Source organism: Idiotropiscis lumnitzeri, chromosome 11 (genome assembly GCF_059441095.1).
Source record: "Idiotropiscis lumnitzeri isolate Australia: NSW breed Sydney's pygmy pipehorse chromosome 11, RoL_Ilum_1.0, whole genome shotgun sequence".
NCBI lineage: Eukaryota > Metazoa > Chordata > Actinopteri > Syngnathiformes > Syngnathidae > Idiotropiscis > Idiotropiscis lumnitzeri.
Window position 1 is genome coordinate 18,744,234 of NC_142401.1, and position 17,198 is coordinate 18,761,431.

At 40.7% G+C, this 17,198-nt stretch overlaps 2 protein-coding genes across 2 annotated transcripts in view; one reads left to right on the forward strand and one right to left on the reverse strand.

Annotated features, from left to right (window-relative positions):
• The first annotated feature begins 99 nt into the window (after window positions 1-99).
• On the forward strand, window positions 100-9,389 carry LOC148327778 (EF-hand and coiled-coil domain-containing protein 1). The gene is made up of 9 exons (XM_088309562.1): window positions 100-835; window positions 2,295-2,724; window positions 2,806-2,940; window positions 4,793-4,857; window positions 5,259-5,406; window positions 5,539-5,683; window positions 8,838-8,954; window positions 9,045-9,111; window positions 9,193-9,389. The coding sequence occupies exons 1-9, from the start codon at window positions 238-240 to the stop codon at window positions 9,360-9,362; spliced, it is 1,875 nt and encodes a 624-aa protein (XP_088165688.1). The 5' UTR covers window positions 100-237; the 3' UTR covers window positions 9,363-9,389.
• A 2,101-nt stretch (window positions 9,390-11,490) lies between these two features.
• The window catches only part of slc41a1 (solute carrier family 41 member 1), a 34,696-nt gene continuing 28,988 nt past the window's right edge, over window positions 11,491-17,198 (reverse strand). Inside the window, exons 10-12 of the mRNA XM_088308987.1 lie at window positions 16,924-17,064; window positions 16,350-16,498; window positions 11,491-14,471 (exon numbers count right to left, since the gene is read on the reverse strand). Of these exons, the coding sequence (XP_088165113.1) occupies window positions 14,286-14,471; window positions 16,350-16,498; window positions 16,924-17,064 (476 nt within the window). The 3' untranslated portion in view covers window positions 11,491-14,285. The remainder of the gene's footprint in view (window positions 14,472-16,349; window positions 16,499-16,923; window positions 17,065-17,198) is intronic.

Genomic DNA, 17,198 nt, shown 5'->3' on the forward strand with positions numbered 1-17,198 from the left:
CACTTCTTGGTAGTCACCGAGACCATCGCAGTCCGAGTATTTGCATTCGAGGGTGGAGTCAGGCTTGAATGGGACTTTGTTTTCTCTTGCAAGGATCAGACCATGATTTGGTGCACCGGGAAAGTTAAATAAATCGAGGTTACGTTAGGAGTGGCTGCATTTCAAATTGCAATCTTTGGCAAAACGCATTTCTGAGGTGAGATTTCCGAGACGGGAGGAAAGTTGAGTTGTGCTATCATGGAGCGCACAACTTTAGCTTTGAAGTACGTCCAGCCTTGGCCGAGAGCAGCGCGGAGGAGCGAGTGGCTAAGGAGCGCCTTGGCCCACCACCACAGCCCGGATCCCGGCGTGGAGAACGAAATCGTCGTCCTGGCCACCGGAATAGACCAGTACTTGCAAGAGGTTTTCCACCATCTTGCTTATTCCAACCGGGATGACAAAGTGTCGGCGGAGGACTTCAGCACCCTCTGCGCCGTGCTCGGTGTCACCGGAGTCCAGAAAGGGAAAAAGACGATGAAAGGAACCGGCGATGGAGAGGCCGACGAAGACGAGGAAGAGTTCCGAGACGTATGCTCCGGGCTGCCAAGCCAGATGACTTTTAAGGACTTTCACTCGCGTCTGTGCGGCTTCTTTCGTGTGCGTTCTGCGCACAGAAGCACGGGGGATTGTGTGTGGCGACTGCCCGTTACTGAGGAGACGGAGCTGGTGGAGAGACACATCAGGCTTCGGTGGCCTCGTGTGAGAAGGAGAAAATATGTCTCTTTTGATCTGACAAGAAATCAGAACGGGCTCAACACATGCACAGCTGCTAGGATTGCAGAGGACAGTTCTTCAGGTACGATGAGCTGTGCCTGTTGCGATTTAGAATGACATTTGACCCCCAGCTCTTTGTTCACTTTACCCCTACATTTGACATTACGTGAAGTATTCAGGTAACAATCCTGAGCTACAACCGCCTGTATCTCCCCTTAAGTCTACTTCTCATTCAGAGGAGTCGATTAAAGGGCAAGCGTGTTGAGGGACAAAGTGAACACACGCGTAGACACACTCAAACACACATTAAATGATTTTGGATAGGTCAAATATCTGTCAGCAGCTCCACCCCCGTGGTCCAAGGTGGAAGGGGGCCCTGTAAAAAAGTGGGGAGTGATATTTACTTGGGGAAGCAAAACTATTGGAACGTTTTTTCGCAGGGGTGCAGGAGCCTATCCCAGCTGTCTTTGGGCAGTAGGCGGGGTACACCCTGAACTGGTTGCCAGCCAATTACTCCAAAACTCTTCTTGTGAAATTTACAATACAGTAATATTCCCCATTTTTATACCGTGTATGTAACGTAATGTTCTCTATAATAATCTGCATCATGGGGAAACAGTGGTTGGAGACTGCATGTACGGGAAATGTAGAAAGTAAAACTAAAACGTCTGAAAAAAATATAGAAATAATTAAAACACTGTAATAAATTACAGATACTTGAAAAATCTACGTTAGTACAGTAACCAAGTATTTCTACTTTGCTACTTCCCACCGCTGATTATTAATTATTGTTACTTTGTATTGTTTTTCTTACAGTATATTTGGCAGACAAAAACAAGAACTATCACAAAAGCATAAGTTACAGACTACACCAGGCGTGGGAAAACTACGGCCTGGGGGCCACATGTAGCCCGTCAAACGTTTTAATCCTGCCCGCCAAACTTGAAAAAAATTAAATGAATAAACCTTGTTAATGTTTTATTTTCTAAATACTGTGGTTTTTCTGGTGAAATTTACTCCAAAAACTCTTCTTGTAAAATTTACTTCGAATGTCTGAGTGAAAAAAGTTTACAAGATTTTTTTTCAAGTAAATGTCACTCCCCATTTTTTACAGCGTACTCTGATACACATGGCACACATTTTTGGTCTAATACAGGGGAGTCAAACTCATTTTTATCGCAGTTCAGATTGTAGTTATAGGTTGTCTCAGGGGGGTATGTCTTTATAAAACCATTGCACAGTAAGTGTGTTTCATGTTATAAGATATAAAAAATTACGTCTGTAGATGATTGTTACACTTTCTGTTAATAATGAACCATTCGAAATCAGCAACCATGGGACATGCATCTTAGTATATAACTCAAGATGTGCTTTTACATTCATGACTTAACGAAGCAGAATTGTTAATGGATAGAGCAGTATGATCATGATTATTCTAATTATATTTGACAATGCCAACAAAATCAGAATATAAAGATAATTTTTCAGTCCTGGCGCACGGTCATCAGTTTTCTTCCTCTCATCCCTTTTGTCCTTCTCAGAAGAGCTAGCAGCACTGAGGGAGTTGGTAGAGGACCTCCGATCAGCACTGCAGGGTAGCGACGCTCGCTGTTTGGCCCTTGAAGTGGCTCTGAGACAAGAAAGGGGCCGCAAGCAGTCGGCTCCCATCGGTGTATCATCGCCCACAACTTCCATTTCCCTCATACAAGGCAAACTGGTCCCCACACGGCGGATTAAAGGACAACTTCATGTTGCTGGAGGAAATAGTGGGAGGTGGCTGGGGAGAAGATGGGACATGAGGGATCCCCTTTTAAGAGAGTTGCAGCTGATCCGCTCCTCACGTGATGGACAGCTGGAGGAGGCCATCAAGTTTAATGAACATCTGGAGGAGGAGCTGCGATGGTCTTACCAGGAAGTGAGCAAGCTTCAGGGGGTGGAATCTGCACTCAGGAGGGAGAACATCCAGATTAGGTTGGATTTGGGTTCAATCACAGGGGATTGAAATCATCAAGTGATATATTCAAATGTGATGATTTTCATAACCTTCATCAGGCGACGGGCAGAGGAGGCCAGGGACGCTTTGAGCTTGGGCCTCGACCGGGTGCGAATGATTCAGGAACAAGCTGAATCTGTGCCGCAACTTCAGTCCAGGATCAGTCAGCTGGAGAGTGAACTGCAGCAGTACAGGTATTTTTGTGTGAGTGAGCGTATGGCTTCGATTTTCATCGACAGTGCATGTGTGTTTGGGCGGAAAAAATTGGCGCGCATGTGCAAACCTCCTTCAGCATGTTTGGGAATTTGGCAGACTTCACTACGTCATGCTAGGCTTTCCGGTGGACGAAGGGCTTGTTCTTTTATACACGACCGATGCATATGGCAATTTGGTGGCTGAAAGTAGACTAAACATGAGCTCTGCTGAAGTTGTGGTGCAGATGGTGTGAGACTCTTGGCTTGCAGGCAAACAGATTTTGAGCTCTGTGCACATGTTTGGGGGATGTCACCGTAAGGCAAGGCAGATGTAGCGACAGAGCAGATTTCAAGAAGCCACAACACCTAAAAGCATTTTCAAACAACAGTTGACAACATTCAGAAGCATATTTCACTCAGAAATATGACAACAGCTTGCATCAAACCCTCTGAGGTATTGGGGAAATATATTCATTGCACACATGATTATTATTATCATATTTACTATCACGCCACTAGCCGCAGCACAGCTACAAGTGGGAGTGGGTTTGGGTTACATGGACGCCCAATCGAGGGTAGAAGGCGGTCTCCAAGTGCCCACTTCACAGCAACCAACCGTTCTAAGTGGAGATCCTCTTGCATCTTATAAACGTACTTGCTTGCGTCAAACTCCTGCAAGTTCTCCAGGGAGTCACGTAATGCTTCCGCCATGTCGACCATACACCTCTCCTGCGCTGAATTTAAATATTTAAATGAGAAGAGACGATTCGGAATTAAGTCAGCTGAAAGAAATCTCCAATGTGCGCAGTTAGACTAGACTTGATGCATTAGACTAGACTTGTAATTTTTTTTTTTGCATCAAGTTACACATCCTTTCCATCTGTGCAACATCAAAAGTTGGTTTGATTCACTCTTGATAGGTGAAGTCTCACGACCTGCCACCTACCTAAATAATCTTGAAATCAAACCACTATTAACGGACATTCTTTCAGAGAAGCTGCGTGAAAAGTTTCATTTATATATATATATATATATATATATATATATATATATATTCAAAGATTCCTATTCAATATAATAAAAACAACACCACACCAGATTGCATAGATGCATTATTTCAACTGTTAAATCAATGACCTAAATCCATTTTGGGACAAGAAAATGACATTACAGCGCAAGGACAACTACCAGCACAGAATACAGAAATTAATTGCATTAAAATATTTGTATGTCCAGAACCAATCAGGAAATTGCTCCTTGTTCACAGTAGAAACACATTCACTGCACACTTTGATAGTTGCCTCGCATGCGTACTCTGCAATTCTTAAGATGAGTGGAATATGCTGTCCCCTTACAGTGACTCATCAGCCACAAGTCGAGGTAAACCTTTGTGGTGAAAACTTTAAATGAGAAGCGTCTAAAAATATTATGTGCTTACAGAAAAGTTTTTAGGTTTGCACAAATAGAGTATGTCTAGTTTCTAGAACAGGTGTGGTCAAACTACGGCCCGGGGGCCCGCCAATCAAAAAGTTTGCCCACCCCTGGTCTAGAATATCCAGTTAATAAGGTGCAACCTGTTGTTTAGTAAGTACATTGTATTGGCACATTTTTAATAAATAACTGAAGCAATAACAGATCTACTCCTAGTAACAGGTATTCCAATCATCATTAAAATAATTGGACCATAATCAGAATGTGTGTCATGCCAGCATTAAACTTGAAAAAAAAATCTTCTGTGGTTGAAGGCCTATATCTGTGATGACAGCTACGTGATCATGTGCATATTGCACATGGAGTGTGGAAGCGGATGAGACCTGATTTTGAGATACAGTGCTTCGTCCTTCTCATTCAGATCCGGCTGCGTATGTCTCCCTGAAGGTGCCTCATCAAGAGGAGGCGAGTCATACTGTAAGACAGGTAAGCAAGTGATGGATAATATATATATATATATATATATATATATATATATATATATATATATGTATATGTATATATCAACTTTCTTCTACGTGGTTCCTTTAGCGAGATGATACCAAAGTAACTGTGAAGTTGTTCTAGTTACAATAACTGATAGGTTCCCCCCCAAAAAACAGCTAATTAGTGAGTAATGGACTGGATTTCGCTTTTTTTTAATCTAATTTTCTCTTTTATGGCATTGCGCGGTGCACGGAGCATTTGCTCCTTTGCAGCCTGCTGTTATTGTGCATCCAGTTGGCTATTTAATGGTGACTTTTAACAATTTCTCATTTTTTCAGAGCGCATCTTTGAACATGTGGCTGTCATCAACTGTCAAAAGAAATGTGTTGGATTGTTTGTAGATGCTGATTGTCTGCAGAGAGCAGTGGAGGGAAGAGCTGCCTCTGATGAGGAGGAGGAAGGTGACGAGGGCGGGGTGGGTGATGAAGGACAACCCTGCCTTTTTGAGATGAAGGAGCACATCAGCCGATCGCACGGCTGGGGAAAAGGGTTAGCTCATTTTTAACGTCTCAGTCCGAAGCACCTAGACTCCGGTTGCTTTCCAACAATTTGGCATGCAGACCTGTAGAAAACACTCGACCCCACTCCTACAGTCTGACATACGTCTGCCTGTTTTTGAAGGTGTCCGAGTCATGTGGTCCATCAGGGCCACTCGAAGGGCGACCTGCACGACAGCCACCTCAGCGATGATTCAAAGGGCAACAGGGGATGTTGCCGCTGCAGGCGACAAAAGCAGCTCTTTGCAAGCAGCGGCTGCGAGGAGAAGGTGGGTGAAGGACACAAGGAAAACGTCATTTGAATATTTTGCTCAGTATGAACTTAGAGATTCCACAGGCTGTTGATGTAGATCAGCGGTGTCAAACTCATTTTTGTGGATGGGCCAGATCATATTTATGGTTTCCCTCAGAGGGCCGTTATGACGTTACCGCGTACCGAAACAAACTGAAGGGTTAGAGAGTTTTGAAATCAGAAGCCAGGAAGTAATTGTTTGTTCAACAATTTATTTTAAAGGGGGAGTATTGTTAACAAATGAACGGCAATATCTCAGATCTCAATGTTGTTAAAAGTGAAATAAATGTGTTAGAAACAGGAAGTTGACACACAAGATTTCCCCTTTGCGGGCCACATAAAATCAGGTCGCGGGCCAGATCTGGCCCCCGGGCCTTGAGTTTTACACCTAGATAAAATCAACTTCAGAGAAGAAAACCTTTAGTTTCCTGAAAAATGGCCACCAGGGGGAATGATAAAACAGAAACAAGCGACTAGTTTGGGGGACTTCGTAAAACAGCTCAAAATGTGTGTCATTGGAATCCCACGTTTATTGACTCAATAAAAAGATCCAATACATGAGCTGTAGAAAAAAAACAACCTGACCTTGCAAAAAAATAATTTGACAGTTTTTGGTCTAAAATCCTGGTTCTTGTATATTCAGTGGCAAGAGTATTACAAAATCATGTTCAATTAGAACTTATCAATACCAGTACTATCTTTGTAAAGGCAGATATTTTATATTGTGAAGGGAATGCTACTTTAGTGTTCTTTTTGAGGGAATGAAAGTCTCAACCCTCTGGTGACTCATTTTTGTCTCTTCCAAAGCCTGTTATTAGACAGGTCAGAGCAAGATTTTTTAAATCTGTCCTCTTATAAAGTTCCGCTTCCAAGTGGTGAATGCACCGTTGTTCATTCAAAGAAAAACGCTAAAGGCATGTTTTTTTTTTCAGTCGTAAAATGTTTCTTAACTCCACTAAACATGTTAATTGGCACTTACGATGACATGAAAATAAAATAAATTTAAAAAAAAACAGCACCAATTGCTGGATCTTGTAGTTTCCATGAAAAGGTCTTAGTGAGAAGTAGCTCTGTGCTTTTAGTGCTTCTTTTTGCAGCCATCATTTGAGCCTAGTAAAAGAGTAAATTATGGTTATGATACAGTTTGAAGGATTATGCAAAAAAAAAAAAAAAAAAAAAAAAGCACCCTCCCACAGCAAGGAAGTACTATATGAATGAAAAATCCTCTCAGGCCAGTGCCATACGATTTTTATAATAGTGAGCTAAGTAGTTCATATTTGAGAGTCGGATCGTCAAAAGCTCAGAGGCCCCCGTAATGCACCAAGTGGAACTTTCATCGTGAAAATAAACCATTGCCATTGAAGTAAATGAAACCATTTGTGAAAGCAATTTCACTAAACTATCTTTGTTGACTACGTTCCATTTTCTATATCGCTTATCGTCATTCGGGTCGCGGGTGAGCTGGAGCCTATCCTGTGGAGTGGTCGCCAGCCAATTACAATAGTTCAATAAGTTGAATAGTTTCATGATTTTAAATTTATTTTAGACAAATGTTGTTCCCCCCAAACATACCTTTTGTCAGAGAATTTTGAAACAGGAATGGGCAACTTACTGTAAATGATGGAAGGGACCACAATTTATATTGTCAGCGTTAGCTGCGGGTCCACACATATGTGACAAAAATGCTGTTTTTAATCGGAACAAAATATGTGATTGTTATTTTTTTTTTTAATTCAACCAGCGAAATGAATTTTAATGCTGAAATGTGTAAAAGGTGTCCAACAACAACAGGGTTTGAAGCAAAAATAACCAAATACTGTACTGTAATTTTCCCCCGGTGCAAAGGTCTCTCTTACATAAAAAAATACTTTCAAAGATGATACACAACTTGTCCGGTTTTGGCATGGTGAAAGATTGAGGTGGAGGACCTAAATGCAGGGAAGGGACACAGGGGTAACTTAAAGGTATTTAATTGAAAAAAACTAAGAGGCAAACAAAGATCTCGGATATACAAAAAGATCAAAATAGAAAAAAACAGGGATAAAATTACACAATAACTTGAAAATAACCTGACTATGAAAACTGAACACGATGAGGAACAGACAACAGACACTTGACAACTGACATAAATATGGACAAATTGACAAGACAACCAGGAAGACCTGGACAAGGCATAAAGTGTTGGAGGGAGCTGATCGGGTAACACACGAGACAATGACACAGGTGCACACAACAAACCAAGGAGACACAAAGAAACACCCAAAAAAAAACTGAAACCAATCTCCAAATCAAAAATCTGCTAAAACGGTTCATGACATAATTGCTGAAAAGAAAACCAACAGGAAATTATTTGGTGTATGTTTCACAAAAATCAAGTCTCTAAGATTTGAATATTATACTATGGTTGTTTTGCATGCATAATTCAGTGCAGTTCACACTTCTTTTTTTTTAAGGTGCCAAACAATCTGCTGCATGGCGAGCCCGCTCGTTCACGGCACGTCCATGTTTTTGGAGGACAGAAATTTTGATAACTCCTCATGCACTTTACACAAGCTGTCAATATGCCTTGTGAAGACCCCCCAAAAAATCACTGTTGTTTGTGTACTTTTTATTTGATATCTGCGACAAGAGCTGTTCTGGCAGCTTCAGTGTACATCTCACATTTGTGCAACATGTAGTTGGAACTTCAGGTGAAATATTTCATGGCTGATTGCATCTCTCAGCAAACATAGGCTTTCTCCTTAAATTTATTGAACCTATATTATCTGCCGCCTTTCGCCCGTAGGCAGCTGGGATAGGCTCCAGCACACCCCGCAACTCTTTACAGGTTAAGCGGTGTGGATGATGACATGACAAAAATATCTGCTTCCTATTTTCCTTTTTCTTTTTTTTTTGTGTCTATGTTGGTAATCAATATATGTCTTTGTGATAAAATGACTCACCTGATCCGTGATGCACAGAAGGTTGGGCATGGCGGAACTATAGAAAGGCAAGCCCATCCCCTTTTTTAGTGTTAGTCAAAGATTTTAGAGTGTTTATAAATTATAACAAAACACAAATACTGGCAAATCCTCTTGACATGACCCCAACTTTTTCTTTTTACTTTATTTTGCATTTTTCCTCCTTTTTAGAGGCCGGACCAAGAGGAGAACGAGGCAAGTCTGGAAGGGACAGAGAGGGAGCGGCTGTATTTGATGGAGGGAAAGTTCAGAGATGCCCTCATGTTACTTCTGCAGCTACGCAATAAGGTAACCCCCCTCCACCTCGCCTTCCCATTTTTTTCCCTTTTATTTTATGAGTATGAAACTTAATCAAATGAACATTTCTTGTGTGTGTAGAAGTTGTCCCGTTGGGAGCTGGGGAGCATCATGATGGATACTCTCGATATGTGCACTAATGGAGATGGTACACTAGTTCTGAATTATAGAAATTCTTGGGCATTGTTTATTATTTTTCTTTGCTCAGCTGTTTTGTTTCTCTGTCTAGGTCCATCCCAGGTAGTGCAGATATCCGATGCCCTCTACGTGCAGTTATCCTCTACTGATGGTATTCGAGACGGCGGCGAGGCCAAAGGAGGTGAGAGGGAAGGCAAACGCCCGCGTCCACCATCAGGACATCAAACAAGCAGCACTAGTCCGCTCGTCATCTCCTGTTAACCAAGATGAACTTTTGTTTCCCCAGTAATGTCATTTTTGCAGCAACATAAATGTTATTAAATATATACAATGTTCTCGTTGATTTTTTTTTAAATTTATTTTAATTTAATGTTTATTTTCACTTCAGGAAACACATATTGGGCCCTATTTCCGTGCCTAGTAGAAGTCTAGCGCAAAGTGCAGCCAGAATTTGCATATGGGTTTTCTTTCATTTGGTATTTTCATAGGTAGGCATAGTTAGAAATGGATATGCAACGTTGTGGAAGTGAACACAGCGGACTTCATTCATAGTTAATTGAGGTGGCTCCCCTCATTTCCTCTGTTACATCTCGTGTGCAAAGTACGTGCATAAGGAACTTTAACAATAAGGTCCACTTGCAGACAATGTAAGAATGAATGAAAACTTGGAGACCGACTAACGCCCAATTGTGAGTGTGTGCGTGTGATAGCGGTGTGATTTAAAAGAAAAAATGTTAAAATGACAATAATAATGGACTAATTGAATATATATCTTCAATGATTCAGAGGGTTCAATGTCATATTTCTGAATTAAATATGATGACATCCGCCACACACATCATTTACACACACACACACACACAATCTGTCTACCTGCACCTCGACCAAATCCACCAAAACCATTTTGCACCACCTCCGCCACAACTTACACTTGATTTCACTTGGTCTAAGGTCTAGCCTACTTTCTGCCCGAAAATGGAGATATGCCAGTTTTTCTGTCCATGAAAAGAGAGCCCTTTATGGTCGAAGCTAATTAACTTCCTAACCACTTTTAACTCAAATTTACAAATGTTTTTGCTGCTTTGATCTAAAAGTACAATTATGAGTATCCTTGTACATCCCCAACATTAAAACACTGTGACTGTGTAATAAATGGCCAATAGTATTCAAAACATGTTGAGCGGACAAATCGTGCTTTAAATATATTTGGACGTAATATAATTCACATGATAATTTAGAAAAATTGTGAAGAATTGTTTGAATTCATACAAGCTATTTGCAATAATTTCTCTAATTACTCATCAGAAGAAAAAGATAGGTTCAACGGTAGCCCCAAATTAAATTCAGATAAAAATCTGTGGGTTGATCTAAAGAGGACTGTGCGCAAAGGACTCCTTGCAAATTTTGATACGTCCAGATGTGCCGTACGGTACCCCTACCTAAAAGATTAAGTGTGCACTGTGCTTCTTGTGAATTTTCTTTTTCTGACGAGTTATATGCCATATGGCATCTACTCTATGTTGTATGCAAAGGCAAGGTGGCCAGTCTGGTACTTGAATTCAAGCCATTGAGCCTGCGACATGAGAGTGGCATGGTTGATGGTAAAGAGCAGGGGTTTTCAATCCTGTTCCTCGAGAGCCGGTGTCCTTTTCCATCTCTCCCTGTTGCAACGCACCACATTCAAATGATCAGGATCAGTGTTCAGCTTCTGCAGACCTTGCTGATTATCTGATCATTTGAATCAGGTGTGTTGCAGCGGGGGGAGAGATGGAAAACAGGTAGGACAGCGTATCTTGGAGGAACAGGATTAAGGACCCCCAGGTATAGATCTCGACTGTGATCAATATATTAGAAAACACAAGACAGTAGCACAGTTGGCTGGTATGAAACAATACAGTCGTTTATTCCCAGCAAGTCAGGAAAGAACCCACAGGAAAGCCACAAGCTTCAGCCCTTGTGAGACTATACATGCCCCGCCCCATTCTCGTTACTATTTTTACTATCGCTTCTTCTTCAGCAAATGCGACATGATATGGAGGTCACGGTTTAACATGGATGGTGATAGCCTGAGACCTCATCTGATTCCTATCGAGTTCAACAAGGTTGAAGCACTGAGGTTAAAAAGGGAATATGTGGGTTTTGGTTGGGTGTTTTAGATGCACAACAGTCTGCACATGTTCAGGGTTTCTGGTGGTTGACAGATGAAATGGTTATTTTGTTTCTCCTCATCTTGATCCCAGGCCCTCCAAGACATGTGTACCCAAACTGTTGAGGTGTTTGCGCATAGTGTACTTGTGAACTCAAGTCTGTAACTGATGTGTCAGTCCTCCACAACAGCTGCATCACACAGAGTTACAGTGTTACATTACATTGCATATCACAATCAAGGTATTGTAAATCATTTATTAATCAGGGCTAATTTAAAGGCGCTCAGCTGTTGATTGGTTACTCTAAGTTGAGCTTGGCTCTCATAGAGGTTAAGGCCATTCTATTATCATTATTAGGCACCATGCATCATTTTACCACTATTGTGGCAAGCGGAACAAACAGAAAAAAAAACTACTGGCCATTTGCAAACAAATTAAAATAAAATAAAAATTTAAAAAAAGAAGGAAAAACAGTTGACACCGGGGTGACAAAGTAACAGAGCCACAATGACAGGACACAATAAACAATCATATATATAGAATAAATATAGTATGTACAAATGCTTTGTGTGCTTCTAATAATAAATAGACAAAACCATTATCTGCCCTCTTATAGAAGTATTCACAACTCTCCATTGACAGAGTAGAAGGCTGGCACCTGGTCAGTAAAGTTGAGAAAAAAAGAGAAATGACAAAGTAGATGTATGGATATGACCTCTGACAAAAAAGCAGTAAAACCCAAAAATAATCTGAAGTCCACAAAGGTGGATTTGAAACAGGATAAACCAAAAAGGGTATCGCTCTGGCGCCCTCAAGTGTCAATTTAGCAAATTACAGTATTTTGGGTTGTGGCTCAGCTTTTTATTTTCTTAGTCCTATTTGTGACAGAAATCAGCAAGAAGTTAAAATGATTAGGTAAATCAAAAAAAAAAATAAATCACACTTTCTCCCAAAAACCATTCAGAATCCAAAGAGAAGATTGACAGACAATACAGATATGTTCACATTCATAGGATGTGCACTGCACATGTATACTTCTGGCCCCTTTGAGATAACGCAGAAGTCTGAGAAGTGGCAAGAATTCAAGCATCTCATGCAAGGTTTAGCCAAGACACCTCGTATCTGGACTTTTTTTCAATTGGTCAAAATCCCACTTTGCTTTCCCGTGATAAATTGCATTCACGATTTGTATTCAGTATTTCAAAAACAAAGAAAGTGAAAGGGATTAAAATTGGGGCAGTTAATGAATAGGAGTTTAATTGTCAGTAAGATTCTGGTTTGAGACTATTTTTCGGACTCCAAATTTTCCAGCGATGATCAGTATTTTCTCGGAATCATAGAACGTGTGCTATCCTTGACTTCTTGGCACAGGATAGTGAGTAGCAAATGTGTTTTAGAAAGGGTTTTGCGGTGATATTGTATGCAACAAATTCAACATTTAATGTCACCAACAATTAATGTAAAGAGAATCACAAATTCAGATCAAAGCTCGTAAATGTCTTTGCCGACACACGGTGCGTAGCAATTCAACTTTTGTGGTTGCGCATTATTCTTCACACAGAAGATGCAGTTAATTCTTTAATCGAGTTTGAGAAAATCAGAATGAGACTTTTTTTTTGGTCAATTTGTGAAATCAGAGGGAAAACAAGAATATCGTTATTGACTTCAATTCATGCTTTACTCGTCTTGAAAAACGTCCTGACTTTATGTACCACAACTGTTGTAGAGAACACACATTAAAAAAAAAAAAAAATAAAATAAAAAGCAGGACATCAAACTTCCATGAAAAATTATAGCTGAAATCCACCCAAAGGCTTTGTAGAAGCAGTGTTTTTCAAATTGGCTCAATGAGGACTGATGGTGAGTCTTTGGTGCCGTTTTATCTATTGGACCAGGCCCAGAAATTATTGGCTACACACAAGGCAGGCCTGACATATGATGTGGGGACCCAAAATATAAAATACACAAAAAAAACTTTGCCATCATGCAAGGTGGATTCTTAAAAGCATATCCCCGGCCACAATAGTGAGTGAGCACAATAATGTTTAGAGCGCTGAGCTCTGCAGGTATCTTAAGCCCTTTGTTTATGGCTTAAGGTGTGACTTGCACAGCACAACAACAACTGGCCTGCTTTAGCACAGAATTGGCAGATTGTTTCACAAGTGGTGCAGGAACAACCGGATGCCCATTTCTTTGTACAATAATGTCATTTCAATGTGTTGCCCTTACTTAAGACTAATCAGGATCAAACTCTCGTTTCATAATTTGTTTTGATCATTTGGTCGGAAACAGGACCTTTTGGAACCTCAGGACTAGGGGGGATTGAGAGTTACATTGTTTTGAGAACAGCAAACCAACAGTCTCAAATATTGTTATCGAGTATGTTCCAGTGGACTGACCTCCCAGATCTTACGAGCCGGAATTAAAACACAATTTAAAGTTTTAAATTGTGACATTTCTGGGTCCGTCTCATGGTAAAACAGCATCAATCTGCTGTCATAGGATTAAGGTAAAATAACTTGTAGCTACAGTAGCCGTATGCACTCTTCTAAAGCACTATGATACATTTGCATTTCACAGAATTTCAAGACAAAGCACTTGGTGATTAAGTAATATTGGCTTGTTAGGGTTTATTTTTTTGCTTATTTTTTCCTTGCATTTGTTGCAAGATGATCACGTAAAAATGGATTTCCAGGCTAGTTTCCCCATTTAAAATAATGAGGAATAGCCTTTCAAAATAGAATTGATATCAATTTACATCAAACGGATTATGTACCGATAATCATTTACAATCGTACAATACTACCGGAGTCAGGCGACTCTCTGACCAGGCAAAAAAAAAAAAAAACAGTCTGTGGGACCGCATAAGACAAAAAGAGTTTTCAATGTTTTCACATTGAAACACCTTATAATGCACCCAGTTATCATTGTAAACTGGAGCACTATATCTTCAATCAGAACCCTCCAAGGGATTAGCCCTTTCATCGGAAACATTCACTTTTGCATCATTGATGTCCGTATGTGCGAAGGAACTGAATCAGTTTCCCAAATTGGAGTCTCTGTCACCAATGAAAAAGCGCATGTGGAAGCAGAGGGCGAGGAAGCCGGTTCCTAGCAGGTCACCAAGAGCAGTCAGGTAGGGAATAGAGAAGTTGTCGGGGTCCATCCCTCTGCCCCACATCCAGTGGACCATCCAGTCGGCTAAATAGAGCAGGATCATCACCTGGAAGACAACAAACAATATGCAATAGGCAAAGGGAACATGCATTTTCAATGTCGAAAATTATGAAAATGGACCGATAACCAATCTGTACCATTCCACATTTTATGCACAGTTGTACTGCACTGTATTTACACACAATACTGCCAGCTGAATGGTAAGCAGGAAAGTGAGAAGCGTTTTCGGAATGTGCGATGAAACAGGAAATCCATGCAAGTACAGGAAGAAAAAAATTGCAAATGGCAATGTGGGTTTCAAATTGCATTCTGAATCACTGATTCAAGAGAGCAGGGGAAAGCCACACATACTATCGCGTTCTGGGATTTATCAGTTAATCAGTGTGTGCATTTTAAACTAACTGGCTAGTTCAGAAAGACGTCAAACAATTCTACTGTCCAATTCAAGTACTTGCTGTTTCTCAGGGTTAAATGACCACATTAGGAAACTATACTTTCCATTACTACTATGTTGGGCTGTCACTACTGAATAGTTTTAGAATCGATTATCCTACCGATCATTCCATCGAATAACACGCCAGTGGACAATTTTTCATTTCATGCCTTTGATGACGGTATAAGTAAAGAACTGCTTTTGGTTACATTTTTACAGGAGTACATACATTAATTCATTGCTTGACTACAGTATCAACTTCCCATCAATAGAAGGTACTTAATGGAAATGTGAACCAGTTATGAGGATCCTCACTACATTGGAATGTATCTGCATTTGCGTGGAAAAATTAAAGGTGCCTTAGCTGCCGTGAAGCTTCAGACCAAACATTTCGGTTCTACCTATTCTAATGGTCAACTTATCCAACTACTTATTAGTTGCTTTTTTCTCCAGCCCGACTACTATGACCAGTAGTGTGTTCTTGATAGAGGTGGGCGGTCAAGGCCTTCAGTGCCTTCTCTGCTGGCCTAACATAATCAAAAAATCATGATCATATTCTTCACGTTGAATGTAAAATTCTAGTGTTGAATTTTCAGGTTAGAGGTTTTTATGCAAATTTCCCCATTGTGGGACTATTAAAGGACATCTTTATCTTTTATCCAATCAGAAGTCAACTAGTTCATGTTGCCAGTTAGATTACATAATACCAGTAGTACGCACTATTCGTCCGAGGCCTTCAGATACAATCGTGCGGGTGTTTGTTCTGTGTGAGCAAGGGCGCTTATACAGTTGATAGACAGCTGCGATAACCAGTCAGTTCACGAGTTGATGACAGTAAGGCCTTCTCGCTGGCCTTACGTTGAAGGTGACGAAGGCGTCTTGCGATAGAATACTCACTTGTGAGAGGGCCGCACTATGCGCAATCTACACAACAAAAAGTGGTGACCGTTTGAAAATCGAAATTATATTCTTGCTTTTTTAAACCACAGTGGCTGAAGGAGGGAAAAGTGTGGATTTCATTGCGGATACAAAGGCAAGGCCATTTTCAAGACGGACCTTTCAAGAGATGCTTGGTCATCCAAAACTCAGTAATGCTTAAGTGTGTTTCTTCATATTATTTCTCCAGCCATGGTGTCATAAATGATAGCAATATGAGGAGGATTTACTCAAGTCGGTCTAATTAGGAATTCACTGAAGGCCTAGGTGTCCAATGCATGGCCCGCCACTGGTTCTCAAGCACCCCAAGTAAGTTTGAAATCTACCCACGCCCATGGACAATTGAACAGACAAGGTGGAGTTGTGTCTTATTCATGTACAAAATAAATAGAATAGATGAATGCGATGGAATAAAATTAAAATAAAATCTAAATACAGTTCAAACGCCTCCATCCGCCATCTCCCCCGCCCTCATGCAGCATTGACTGATTTTGCCATCCCCTACTGAATCCTCCCTGAATGACTGGAAAGCACACGTGTGTTTTACATGTTCACCTGCAGCAGTGCAGCACCCAGGTAGAAGGTGATGAAGACGGGGGTTAGTGTGGTATGTCCCCCCCTCAGTGAGTTGATGGTGTAGAGGAAGACAAGGTGACCGGGGGCAACCAGGAGGAAGAGCACACGTGCTGAACGGGAGTTCACAGCTAGGGAGCAAGGAGTGAGTGGGGTTCGATTAAACTCACCATTGAACAAGTGAACCACATAAATGATATTGTTACATGGTGGTAGATAACCACAGGCATCCTCCAATTGTTTATGATGCTGTATATGTAAAATATATGCACCAAAAGAGTTGTTCAGTAAGACTGCTTTACTTTCTTCTTACTGAGTATCCAGTTTAGGAGCACACATGTGTGCTGAGATGTATCAAAAAGTCAATGTTAATAAATTACATGGTGCTTAGTTTTGATTGACACTATCACACAGTTATTAATTAAATTGTATCTTTGACGACCTAATATTGTGGCACTTCAGTGCAGTATCAGATTCAATCATTTAATGTGTAATTCAAAATGCTTTTTTTTTTAACTTTAAATTACCATTGACATTTTTTTAATGAGAACCTTACTGGAGGTGAAGAAAGTGGAGCAGGGTGTGGGGCATTTTCTGTTCCTAGTCGTGGGGTTCGGATCCCCCATGGGTATACCATTCATGTGTAGGTAGGTGGAGATTCGACTGGCCTGGACGGCAACCAGGTTACCGCCCACACCTGACAAAAAGAAACACAAATGAAGGTTTAATGTGGGAAACACATTTGGAGTCTGTTTAAGCTTGAACATGAAATCATAAAATTTCATTTTTTTTCTTTAAAACCCTATCAATTAGAAAATTGAAATAAAAGTC

Coding starts and splice junctions, on each gene's coding strand:
- LOC148327778 (XM_088309562.1), top strand. CDS start 238: ATGGAGCGCACAACTTTAGCTTTGAAGTACGTCCAGCCTTGGCCGAGA. Junction 2,941..4,792: donor AGTGAACTGCAGCAGTACAG/GTATTTTTGTGT, acceptor CTTCTCATTCAG/ATCCGGCTGCGTATGTCTCC. Junction 5,407..5,538: donor TCGCACGGCTGGGGAAAAGG/GTTAGCTCATTT, acceptor CTGTTTTTGAAG/GTGTCCGAGTCATGTGGTCC.